Source organism: Tribolium madens, unplaced genomic scaffold (genome assembly GCF_015345945.1).
Source record: "Tribolium madens isolate multiple individuals breed KSU strain unplaced genomic scaffold, Tmad_KSU_1.1 Scaffold_71;HRSCAF=194;Tcas5.2_LG6, whole genome shotgun sequence".
In the NCBI taxonomy this organism is placed as follows: Eukaryota; Metazoa; Arthropoda; class Insecta; order Coleoptera; family Tenebrionidae; genus Tribolium; species Tribolium madens.
In genome coordinates this window covers 1143395-1154247 of record NW_025401041.1, presented here as the reverse complement: position 1 = coordinate 1154247, position 10853 = coordinate 1143395, and the positions used below count along the sequence as shown (strand labels likewise).

Sequence of the window (10853 nt, the reverse complement as noted above, 5' to 3'; positions counted from 1 at the left end):
TATAACAGGTTGTTTTACATATTAGTATTAAAAGGTAATTTGCAAATATTATTGTATTAAAGCTAGAAGTAATTTTTTGGCAATAGTTTGTTTATTAATAGGGTAGACAGTTCTCCAATGGCTATAATTCTTTTTAATACACAAAAATAAACAAAAATAAAAATTGATGATTAATTTAGAAGTTTTAATAAAATAACTAAACTGAACAATTATTAGCAAAAACAAATTGTTACAATTGCTTTGCGATTGCAATATCTTGGTTGTAAAGATCTCAATAGTTCAATTTAAATATTCTTTTTTGTAAAGATTGCGACGAGTTCAAAAAGACAGCACGTCTACCTGTTTGAATTGAATAAAAATTAATAATGAAATTATTTAATTTGTTATTTACAACTTTATCAAAAAAAATGTAAGTATCAATATTTATAAAGAGTTATATTAAACAGTCCCAGGTTAGATTTGGTCTTTTCATTCCTAGTAATAGTAGTTTTTATTAGGTATTTCTAAAAATAATATTGTTTATTTAATTATGCCCTTTAAAACGGCATTTATTTGTTATCTTAGTAAATAAATAACTGATTAAACAACAATTAAAATAATTTTTTATTTTAATTTTAAGTTGCAGTATAAAGCTCTGAAATGTTTTTAAATAATTTGTTAGTTGAAAGTAAAATTGGTAACTGGGTTTCACTTCAAACTAAATATACTGTTGAATAAGAAATGACGTTTACAATGGAAAAGATTTATTGTTGTGGTTTATGGGTTCAGCCTCTAAGGGTCCGCGCGGTTTATTAGGAGGACAATCTTTTCTATCACAATGAATTTTTTTTATTTCATTTCATTTATTTGTTTTCATTTTTGCAAACATTTTCTTTTATAAAATTTTTGAAACATAATCTTTTTTGTGTTTTTGATTATTGACAGACAGTGGGAATAGTTTGCAAAACTCCCCAAGAAAAATGCTCTGACGACTATTGGCAATGCGATACCGGCCAAGAATGTCTTCCTCTGGCTTTTGTCTGCGACGGATTGCTTGACTGTACAGATGGCTCAGACGAAGGAAGTCAACACTGTGATGTAGGTCTTCTCATTGCCACTTATTTCCTAAAACAGAAGCATTCTAGGCTCCAACCGAAATCCGTCTTGTCAATGGGACAAATCGCCAACAAGGTCGTGTCGAAATCCGCCACCACGGCATTTGGGGCACCATCTGTGACGACGACTTTAATGAGGACGCCGCCAAAGTCGTTTGCAAACGTTTGGGCTTCAGGGGGTCAGTCGTTGTGAAAAAAGATGGCTATTTCGGAGCCGGTAAGACCGGACGCTAATTTCCATACGCTTTGTTTGTAAAACTGTGCATTTCGAAAATTCTGACAGTAGCCGACACAAGAATGAAAATAATTAGGTCAAAAACGAACTGCTATGACTTGCATGATTTTTTAAATATTACATGACCCGACCTAAACTTTTGCACCTAGACATGTTTCATTAATTCTTATTCAGTTATGCGACAATGTAACAATTGAGGCGTTTCCTGTAATTCTAGGGACTGGGCCGATCTGGTTGGATCAAGTGATTTGCTCTGGAAATGAGTCCAGCATCGAAAATTGCACCCATTGGAATTGGGGAGAGCACAACTGCGAACACAGTGAAGATGTGGGGGTTATTTGCAGCAATTTTTACGAACATGAACGACATTCAATGATCCCGATACCTACCATACAACAAACATATCCTGATAGGTAAATAATAGTGGAAAAAGCCTGATATATTGACACAAAAACTTGCAGCTCTAGAGACGTAGCAATTTTAAAATACAGGGGGTCCAAAGTTTTATTGGCGGCGCAAAAATAAATATTTCTAATTGATGTAAACGATAGAGAATTACATACACTTTAATTTGATGTTTTGATATTGTACAAAATTTTTAGCGTATGACAGTGAGACCTTAAAAATTAAATTTGTAAAAAGACATTTCATTTAATTGGAATATTTTCTACATGCTAAAGTTGTTAAATTTTGAATAATTAACATTTTATTATGGAAAATCTGAAACTTGGAATAATTCATGGGGGGGTTTGCGGTAATTGATGATCAGGCCAGAATTTCTTGACAAAAGAAAAACGTCCGCAATGACCTTTATAACGTACCTGGGCTCTATTGTAAAGCCTCTGCTCTACTGTCAGTGCATCATCCCAAACTTGGCCATAAATTACCAGAATTCCCAATTTTCAATATTGAAATGTTAATTACTCAAAATCTATCAACTTTCACATTATTCAATTTTCACAATTAACATTAGAAAAAATCAAAGAATTTTATCTTGTAGAAAAGATTCCAATTATTAAATAATTGTTTTTCCAAGTTTTTTAGGGTCTCACTGACATTTTAATCAGTTAGAAATATTTATTTTTGCGTCAGTCCAAAAACTTGGGACACCCTGTACACACACGTTTTATTAATAATCCCACTAAAAGTAGAATAGATTACAAGTGTCGCAAAAGAAAAGCGCCATCACTCAACTAGTGAGAGAAAAAAAAAACTTTTTTTTTCTTTCTTCGTTGAAGAGTTACAGCTTAGCAAAAAGAAATGAATTTTGTACAAGTTGGTCATGACTGGTCATGAGTTAAAAATTCCAAGAAATTGTATATAATTGTTTAATCAAATTTAAAAATTAGCTAGCATTCTTTGAAATTACATCGTGGTAACAACAAAAATGTTTTTCTATTTCGGTGTCACAATGAGCATTTTGTGATACTGTTTTTTAACGACATTTTATGCAATGCTTTAGCCATTACAGGCCATAGACTGTCCTTTTTAAGTAAGAAATTTTTGCAGTTTAATGTATTTCACCGAAACCAATGCAATTTAAGCTATTGAACAATTGAACAATTTCGGTACCGCATACGTCAAGTGTCAAAAATTTTAACTGTCAAATATTGAGTGCTTCATTTTAGCTCGTTAGAATTTTGATAGTTTGTGAACTTTATTTATATTCTAGGGCGCATTTCATAATAAAATATTTTTGATTATACAGAATGTCCCAAAAAATGTAACGTCATAATGATATATTTTTTTGATTAAATAAACTCTAACAGTCTTGTTAGTTAATCAAGCCTGGTTGATCCGAATTACTACACAACTTATACCATCAAACTTTTCAAATTTAAAAGCTTTTTATTTTTAATTTAACTTCGAATGACATAAAAATAAATAGTTGTTCTAATTTAAAATACAGGGTGCGCCAGAACTCGCGCCCCAGAGAAAAACGTCATGTAAGGTAAGATATCAGGAACACAGAAAAAATGTTAAAAAAATTTCATCTCTAAAAATTTTGAAGTTATGTGTGTTTAAATTTTGCACTTATTTCTACTGGAAAAATAATTTTTTAAGTTGTTTTGCTGCAGACTATTAGAAGAGGGAACAAGGAAGCTGTATTCTAAATTGTAACTTTGTTTGATGTTGTGGCTTTTTGTACTTTTACTAAAAAATTATAAAAAAAATATATACAAAATTATTAGTATCATTAAATAGACATAAAAAATATCAAATGCCAAAACGTAAATTTAAAATTTTTTTAACAGATAGAATTTTTTAAACATTTTTCCATGTTCCTGGTATTTTATCTTACTTAAAATTTTTCTCTGGGGCGCGAGTTCTGACACACGCTGTAATAAAATTAAGTTTCAAAGGTTTGGTAGTAAGTTGTGCACACCCCGTATTAATTCAGATCAACCAAACTTGATTAACAAGACTGTTAATTTTATTAAAAAAGCACTATTTGCATTTTTTACTAATTTTTAAAAGTAAAGGTGCAAAACAGAATTTTTTAGTTAACATTTTTTTACAGAAATGCCTGAACCGATTGAAAAAATTATAGGGATATGTAAATAACTAGAAAGGCATCCTAATAAGCATAAAAAATAATAGCATATCATTAAAAAAATATACATCACTATGACGTCACATTTTTTGGGACATTCTGCATAATCAAAAATATTTTCTTCAAATGGGCCGCCCTAGAATATAAATAAAGTTTACAAAATATCAAAATTACAACTTAAGCTACAGAATACGGAAGCTGAATTGAAAAACCTTATATAATAATATGTTCAATTAAAAAAAAATTGAAAATTGGTATAAAAAACGCATATTACAACCTCTCATTGTGATATTCGTGCATTTGTAACACTCGCCACTGCGTGGCTCGTGTCACAATGAGAGTGTTTGTAACACTTGTTTTTTAATATACTATTGTTGGTAATGAGACAATGAGCCTATCAATGAATGGGAATGACTTAGTAACGAGAACAAATATTTGCTTCCGTCGTTATGTTCATTTCTCTCCCTCATTAGAGAATTTTGACTTCTGTCACAGTCTTGATATAAGAAAAGTTGATTTCTACTCCCCGTTATGCGATAATGACTATTTTTGAACGTATTCTAAAACTTGACGCAGTCAAGTTTTGGGTTACTAAATTTTTTGCATTTGATTCATAAACTATTACTAATTTACTTCACAAAAATTTAAATTATTGAAAATGTATAATTTATATTATGCAGGGTGCGCCAGAACTCGCGCCCCAGAAGAGAGAAAAATGCCGTATATAAGGTAAAATACCAAAAACATGGAAAAAATGTTAAAAAAAAATATCTATAAAAATTGCGAAGTTATGAGGGTTTAAAGTTGGCACTTTGACTCTATTTATTTCTGTTGGAAAAATAATTTTCCAAGTCTTTTTGTTATAGGCTATTAAAAGAAGAAACAAGGAAGCTGTATCCTAAGTTGTAACTATGTTCAATGTTATTTGTGGCTTTTATTGGCAAAATTTTTGTCCCTTTACTAAATAATTGTAAAAAAACATATACAAGATCATCAGTATCATTAAATAGATATAAAAATATGTCAAATGTCAAAAATTTTTGACAGATAGAATTTTTTTAACATTTTTTTCGTGTTCCTGGTATCTTAGCTTACTTGAAAATTTTCTCTGGGGCGCGAGTTCTGGCGCACCCTGTATTTATTACCACAACAATAGCTACATTGTTAAAATATCTAATGGAATTTTTGAAGACCCTTCCGCGGTGCAGGTATAAAGAATCCGACACTAATATATTATTTGCATCTGTTTACTTTTTTGTAGTATTTATTGCATTTAAGTGCAAGTTTTGTTGTTTCTATTTATATATTTATTTGTTTTATTTATTTATTTTTCTATATGCAGTTAGATTAAAAAGTTTAAATAAAATGTTGATGGAATGTTATAAAAGTTGTACAAAATTATCTGTTTTTTATAGTTTGTAAATAATTATAAACAAATAATCTTTTGGTAACAAAACAAACAAAAGGGGTCACTGTTTATATGGAAATGGAACTCACGTAACAAAAAATTATCATTAATGAGTTTTGGTCATTAATTAGCCTATTTACATTTAGGTACTCACTGTTAGTCATCAGCCCCCTCATGATTATTATAAGTCAAAGTGTAACCGTGGATTGGTAATAATTTCAAAACAAAGCTAAATAAATTTCTAATTATAGTATTGCATTCCTATAAAATTTGATACCTATTGAGATTATAGGATTGTAGACGCTGAGGTACAAAATATGAATGACAAGTTTTCCTAAATAACCTATATTTAAAATTATATAATACTTGTTAAGTATTACGAATTTTAAATTTCAATAATTAATGATCAAAGGATTGCTAATTAACGACGGCATATACGTGCTACAAACACTCTTCTATACAAGTACCATTATTAGAAAGTTTACTTACTCACTTCACATTTTTAGATGTGGATATCGTAAAAACAACATCTTTAACCAAAACGATGACGTCCATTTCCGCGTAGTTCGCGGATCCATGGCCCAAAGGGGTGACTATCCCTGGCAGGTAATCTTTCCTTTCACTAACTGTTATTACAATTATTATTAATTTGTTGTTATAATACACCTAGCAAAACGAGCAAGTCGGTTGTCCCAATGAAAACGAGCCATTTTGAATATTTCAGAAACTAAAAAGACTTTGCAAAAACGCCGAAACAGGTCAATTTTGTTTCCAAGGGGGACATTTTTTGACGTAACTTTTAAAGGACCTCCAGTAGCCCCCAAACCCTGACGCACTCCAACTTTAAAAATTTAAAAGGCACTACCCCACTTGTGGCACATCAAATGAAAGCTATTTTAAGGAGCTTTTCAAGACTTTTTACCAAAATTGAATCAGACTATCCATTCATGAGGTACAAACGAACAACCAAAAACAAACAAAACAGGTTAATTTTGTTTTTAAAAGAGACATTTTTGACGCAATTTTAAAAACACCTTCACAAATCCTTAAACCTCTATGCCACTTAACTCTAAAATGTCAAATAGCGTCAACACATTAATGATAAAAATATGAAAACACTGAAATGCTCTTTAAAAGATTTTTTTATATACGCTCTTCATTTGAGACTCATTTGAGTCCCTAAAACAGCTATTTGAGTCATTAAAATTTGAGTCCCTAAAATGAGTCTTTTCCGGACTCAGTAAAATAGTACCTAAAACAGTAATTTTATAATCCATTTCATTTAAATTGGCATAACAGTAGGCCATGATTGTGTAAACTGCGCTTTAAATGTGAAAAAGGCTTTACATATTAAGGAACTAAATTTGTCACTAAAAAAACTGAGGCTAAGATAGTTAAAATTTTATTTTTCAAGAACCCTCTTTCAAAGGTTTTCAGAGAGAGTTTTTCTCCATAAAAAGTTTCATCCCTTTGTAGGTGTAGTTTTGACACTAAAAACATACACTATTTGCTTTGTAGAAAATACAGACTTTCGTTGATATATTAAGTGGCTTCCAGGAATTTTAAAAGACGTTTTATTCACACCGGAGATGAAACGCAATTTATTTTCCGTGAAAGTTGCAGCTAAAAGGGGTTTGGATTTTGTCATTAAAAATGTAGGACAAAATTGTGAATTTTTAAACAATGGTAAAGTTATTGTGATCGGAGTGGCAAAAGGAAATCTGTACAAAATGAAGCTTCGCGTACTGAAGCCTGAAAAATCGTGTTTTGCCGTGGATAAAATAATCTGGCTTAATTCAAATTGGTATATTTGATTCCATTAACCTAAAATGCCTAAAACATGAACAAAAAGAAATTGATTATGGTTTCAAACATACCTTAGCGTGTACTTTAAATCTGGGGTTCTGAAGAGAACTACTTTTAATTATAATTTGAAAAAATAGTAGGAATAACGAACAACCAACGAAAACAGTGAAAAAACGAATACAAATGTCAGTCATGTCAGTTAAATAAACTATGTGATCAAAGAAAAACAAAAACCCCATCAGCTGTTATATCAGGGACATGCAACAGGGCTACAAACTTAAATACGAAATTCTATAGCCACCTATTATGCCAATTTCAATGAAATATACTTTAGGTACTTAGTCCCCAAAAACAGTTTTTCCGGACGAAAAAGTCAATTTGGTTACTATGGTGGCAAAAATTTTTTAACTAATGAGAGATGCGAATTCGTTTTTTGGAAGCTTTAACAAAAAATGTTGTTTGTAACACGTATGTACCTAAAACGTTTTAACGGACTTACCTACTATTTCAGACTCAGCAATGATTCTTCCGCAAAAACTGTATTTTAGGTACTTGTAACAAAAATAAATATTTTCGGAAACGAAATGATTTCTATACATTCATAAAATATAGACAAAAAAAGATCTTTCAGCAGTCAGTATGAACAAAGGAACTTAAAAACTATATTGCTATTTTTTAAGTAATAATAATTATAAGAATAGTAGTAAGTTTCTTATAATCTATTTTAGTAGTTTTTATTAGAAGTAATTACTAATTAGAAACATTACCTTTTGCGGATATCTTATAAATAGGTAATCCCATTCAACTTTAGAAAAGAGGTTCAAAGAACATTTTAAAAACACTTTTATTTCTGTAGCAAGTGAGTCAGTGTCATTTGAGATTACGGAATTGGAATTGAAAGGGTTAGTAGGGGTGCTTTTAAAATTGCGTCGAAAAATGTCCTTTTAAGTACAAAATTAACCTGTTTCGGTTTTTTTTTGCAAATTCTTTCGGGTTTGTTTTTACTAGAACACCCTATATCTCATGGATGAATAGTTTGATTCAATTTTAGTAAAAAGTTTTTAAAAAGCTTGTTAAAAAAGCTTTCATTTGATGTGCCACAAGTAGAGTAATGCTATTTCAATTTTTAAAGTTGGGGTGTGTGGGAGTTAAAGAGTTACTGAGGATGCTTTAAAGATTACGTCAAAAAATATCCCCCTCGGAAACGGCGTTTTTACAAAATGTTTTTAGTTTCTGAGATATTCGTGGTAGCTCGTTTTCATTAGGATAGCCTATACTTTTGAACTTTGACTGTATTTCTTTGCTATGTAGTGTTTTTTTCGGGAACAAATTAGATTTACACTATACAGTCATATGTATATGTCATATAAGGTAAGATACCACGAACATGGAAAAAATGTTAAAAAAAATATCTATAAAAATTTCGAAGTTATGAGAGTTTAAATTTTGCACTCTGACTCTATTTATTTCTGTTGGAAAAACAATTTTCCAAGTTTTTTTGCTACAGGCTATTAGAAGAGGAAACAAGGAAGCTGTATCGTAACTCTGTTCAATGTTATTTGTGACTTTTATAGGCAAAATTTTTGTACCTTTACTAAATAATTGTAAAAAACATATACAAGAACATCAGTATCATTAAATAGACATAAAAAAATATTAAATGTCAAAAAATAAATGTCAAAATTTTATGACAGATAGAATTTTTTCAACATTTTTTCCATGTTCCTGGTGTTTTATCCTATTTGAAATTTTTCTCTGGGGCGCCAGTTCTGGCCCATTCTGTATTATCTAAACGACAAGTATTTTTTATCAGTAAATAATATATACACAGTAAAAATAGTAAATGCACAATAAAATAATATATAATAAATGCACGGTAAAATAATAAATAATAAATGCACAGTAAACAATGAATGAATGTCTAGCAACACTAATTAATTTAATATTCACACATTTACAAACAAAATGTTTCCGAACAAAATCGGAATATCGCAAAGCAAAATTGTGGTATCAGAAGCACAGCAATGCACAGAGTGGCGTACGCTGTTTAGACTAATTACCATTTGTGCACAGTTTCTAGCCATTGCTAAAATCATTCTTGCGCAGGGGCCTTTGCTAATACATATATAGTACTCGTCACGATATTTGAACTATCGTAAATCTTAAGGCGGGTACCCGAATTACCCTTAACAATAAGATATTGGAGTGGTTGTAATCACTGACGAGTCCGGACCATTCTGATGTTGTGTCCCAGACTGTTGGATTACTTACGACAACCCAATTGCCTTTATTGTTAAAAGTAATTCGGGTACCCGACTTAAGATTTACAACAGTTCAAATATCGTGACGAGTACTATATCACCCTCCAATAATAATAAATATTCAGTAATATAAAAATAAATACCAAATAACAAATAACATTCTTGCGCAGGAGCCATACATTGTTATGTAACCAAGACTGAAAATTCTTTAAATTTAATGTTGTTTTACTAATTTTTATTAAAGTAACTGAGCGTTTATTATTTTTACTGTGCAAATTGGATTTTTTTACTGAACAAATTACAATAAAATACTGTGCGTGCTTTACTTAGCATTTATTATTTTTACTGTGCGAAATATTATATTATACTGATCATTTTTAATTTTTTACTGTGCAAAAATTAATTAAATACGGATCATTTATCATTTTATACTGGTCAAAATTGAATTATTTACTGATCGTTTTATTACTACCCGTTTTTTTTCTTACAATTTTGACTATGTGATAGACCCATAATTCATCACTTTCAAGGCTGCTATCCGAGTCAAAGGCAAAACCAAAGCCGCCCATTGGTGCGGTGCTGTCATTATTTCCGAGAAGTTTGTCCTAACGGCCGCCCATTGCCTCATCGGGTACTCCAAAGGGGCCTACGTGGTGGTCGCCGGCGACTACAACGTCGACGAATATGAAGGAACAGAACAAGAAGCCTACATCGAAGATTATTACCTCCACGAAAATTTCCGTCAAGGGCATAAGATGAACAATGACATTGCACTGATCAAGTTGAAAGGCCGTGGATTCAGGCTGAACGATGACGTTCAAGCTATTTGTTTACCAGACTCCGACACGAATTATGAGACTGATTTGAACTGTACCATCTCTGGTTACGGGTCAATAGAAAGTGGAAAATCTGGTAAAAATTCCATTAAAAATATTGTTGGCCCCAAAATAATCCCTTGTTTTTTAATATGCATTTATTAGTTTTTTATAATGTTTTGTAGCGTTTTCGCATAATTTAAGAGCTGGGTGGGTACCACTGCAAAAACGAGAAATTTGTACTATGCCACACGTTTATGGGGATGCTTTGACCGAAGGGATGATTTGTGCCGGGTCCTTAGATGAAGGAATTGATTCGTGTGATGGTGATAGTGGAGGGCCTTTAGCTTGCTTATATGATGGTACGTGGTTTATTTTTACAAACTAGGAGGACTTATTAATCATTTTTAGGTGTTTTTACTTTATATGGAATCACGTCATGGGGGCAGCATTGCGGCTACGCTAATAAACCTGGAGTCTACGTCAAAATAGCGCACTACAAAAGGTGGATTGATGAGAATTTCCACAAGCATTCATTAAATTAACTTAGCAATGCTTATCATGTAATATTGGTACCTACGGTAAAGTAGGTGAAGAATAACTGATAAGAATAATTATTGTTTTGGACGTATAACAATTGGTATTGTAAATAAATGAAAATTCAAGACAAAGTTCCCTAA

At 31.2% G+C, this 10853-nt stretch overlaps 1 protein-coding gene across 1 annotated transcript in view; it reads left to right on the top strand.

Moving 5' to 3' along the window:
- Window positions 1-10853, top strand: part of LOC123009400 — an 18134-nt gene extending 7281 nt beyond the window's left edge. Inside the window, exons 3-9 of the mRNA XM_044405685.1 lie at window positions 925-1077; window positions 1125-1311; window positions 1547-1742; window positions 5798-5897; window positions 9889-10270; window positions 10359-10535; window positions 10585-10853. Of these exons, the coding sequence (XP_044261620.1) occupies window positions 925-1077; window positions 1125-1311; window positions 1547-1742; window positions 5798-5897; window positions 9889-10270; window positions 10359-10535; window positions 10585-10718 (1329 nt within the window). The 3' untranslated portion in view covers window positions 10719-10853. The remainder of the gene's footprint in view (window positions 1-924; window positions 1078-1124; window positions 1312-1546; window positions 1743-5797; window positions 5898-9888; window positions 10271-10358; window positions 10536-10584) is intronic.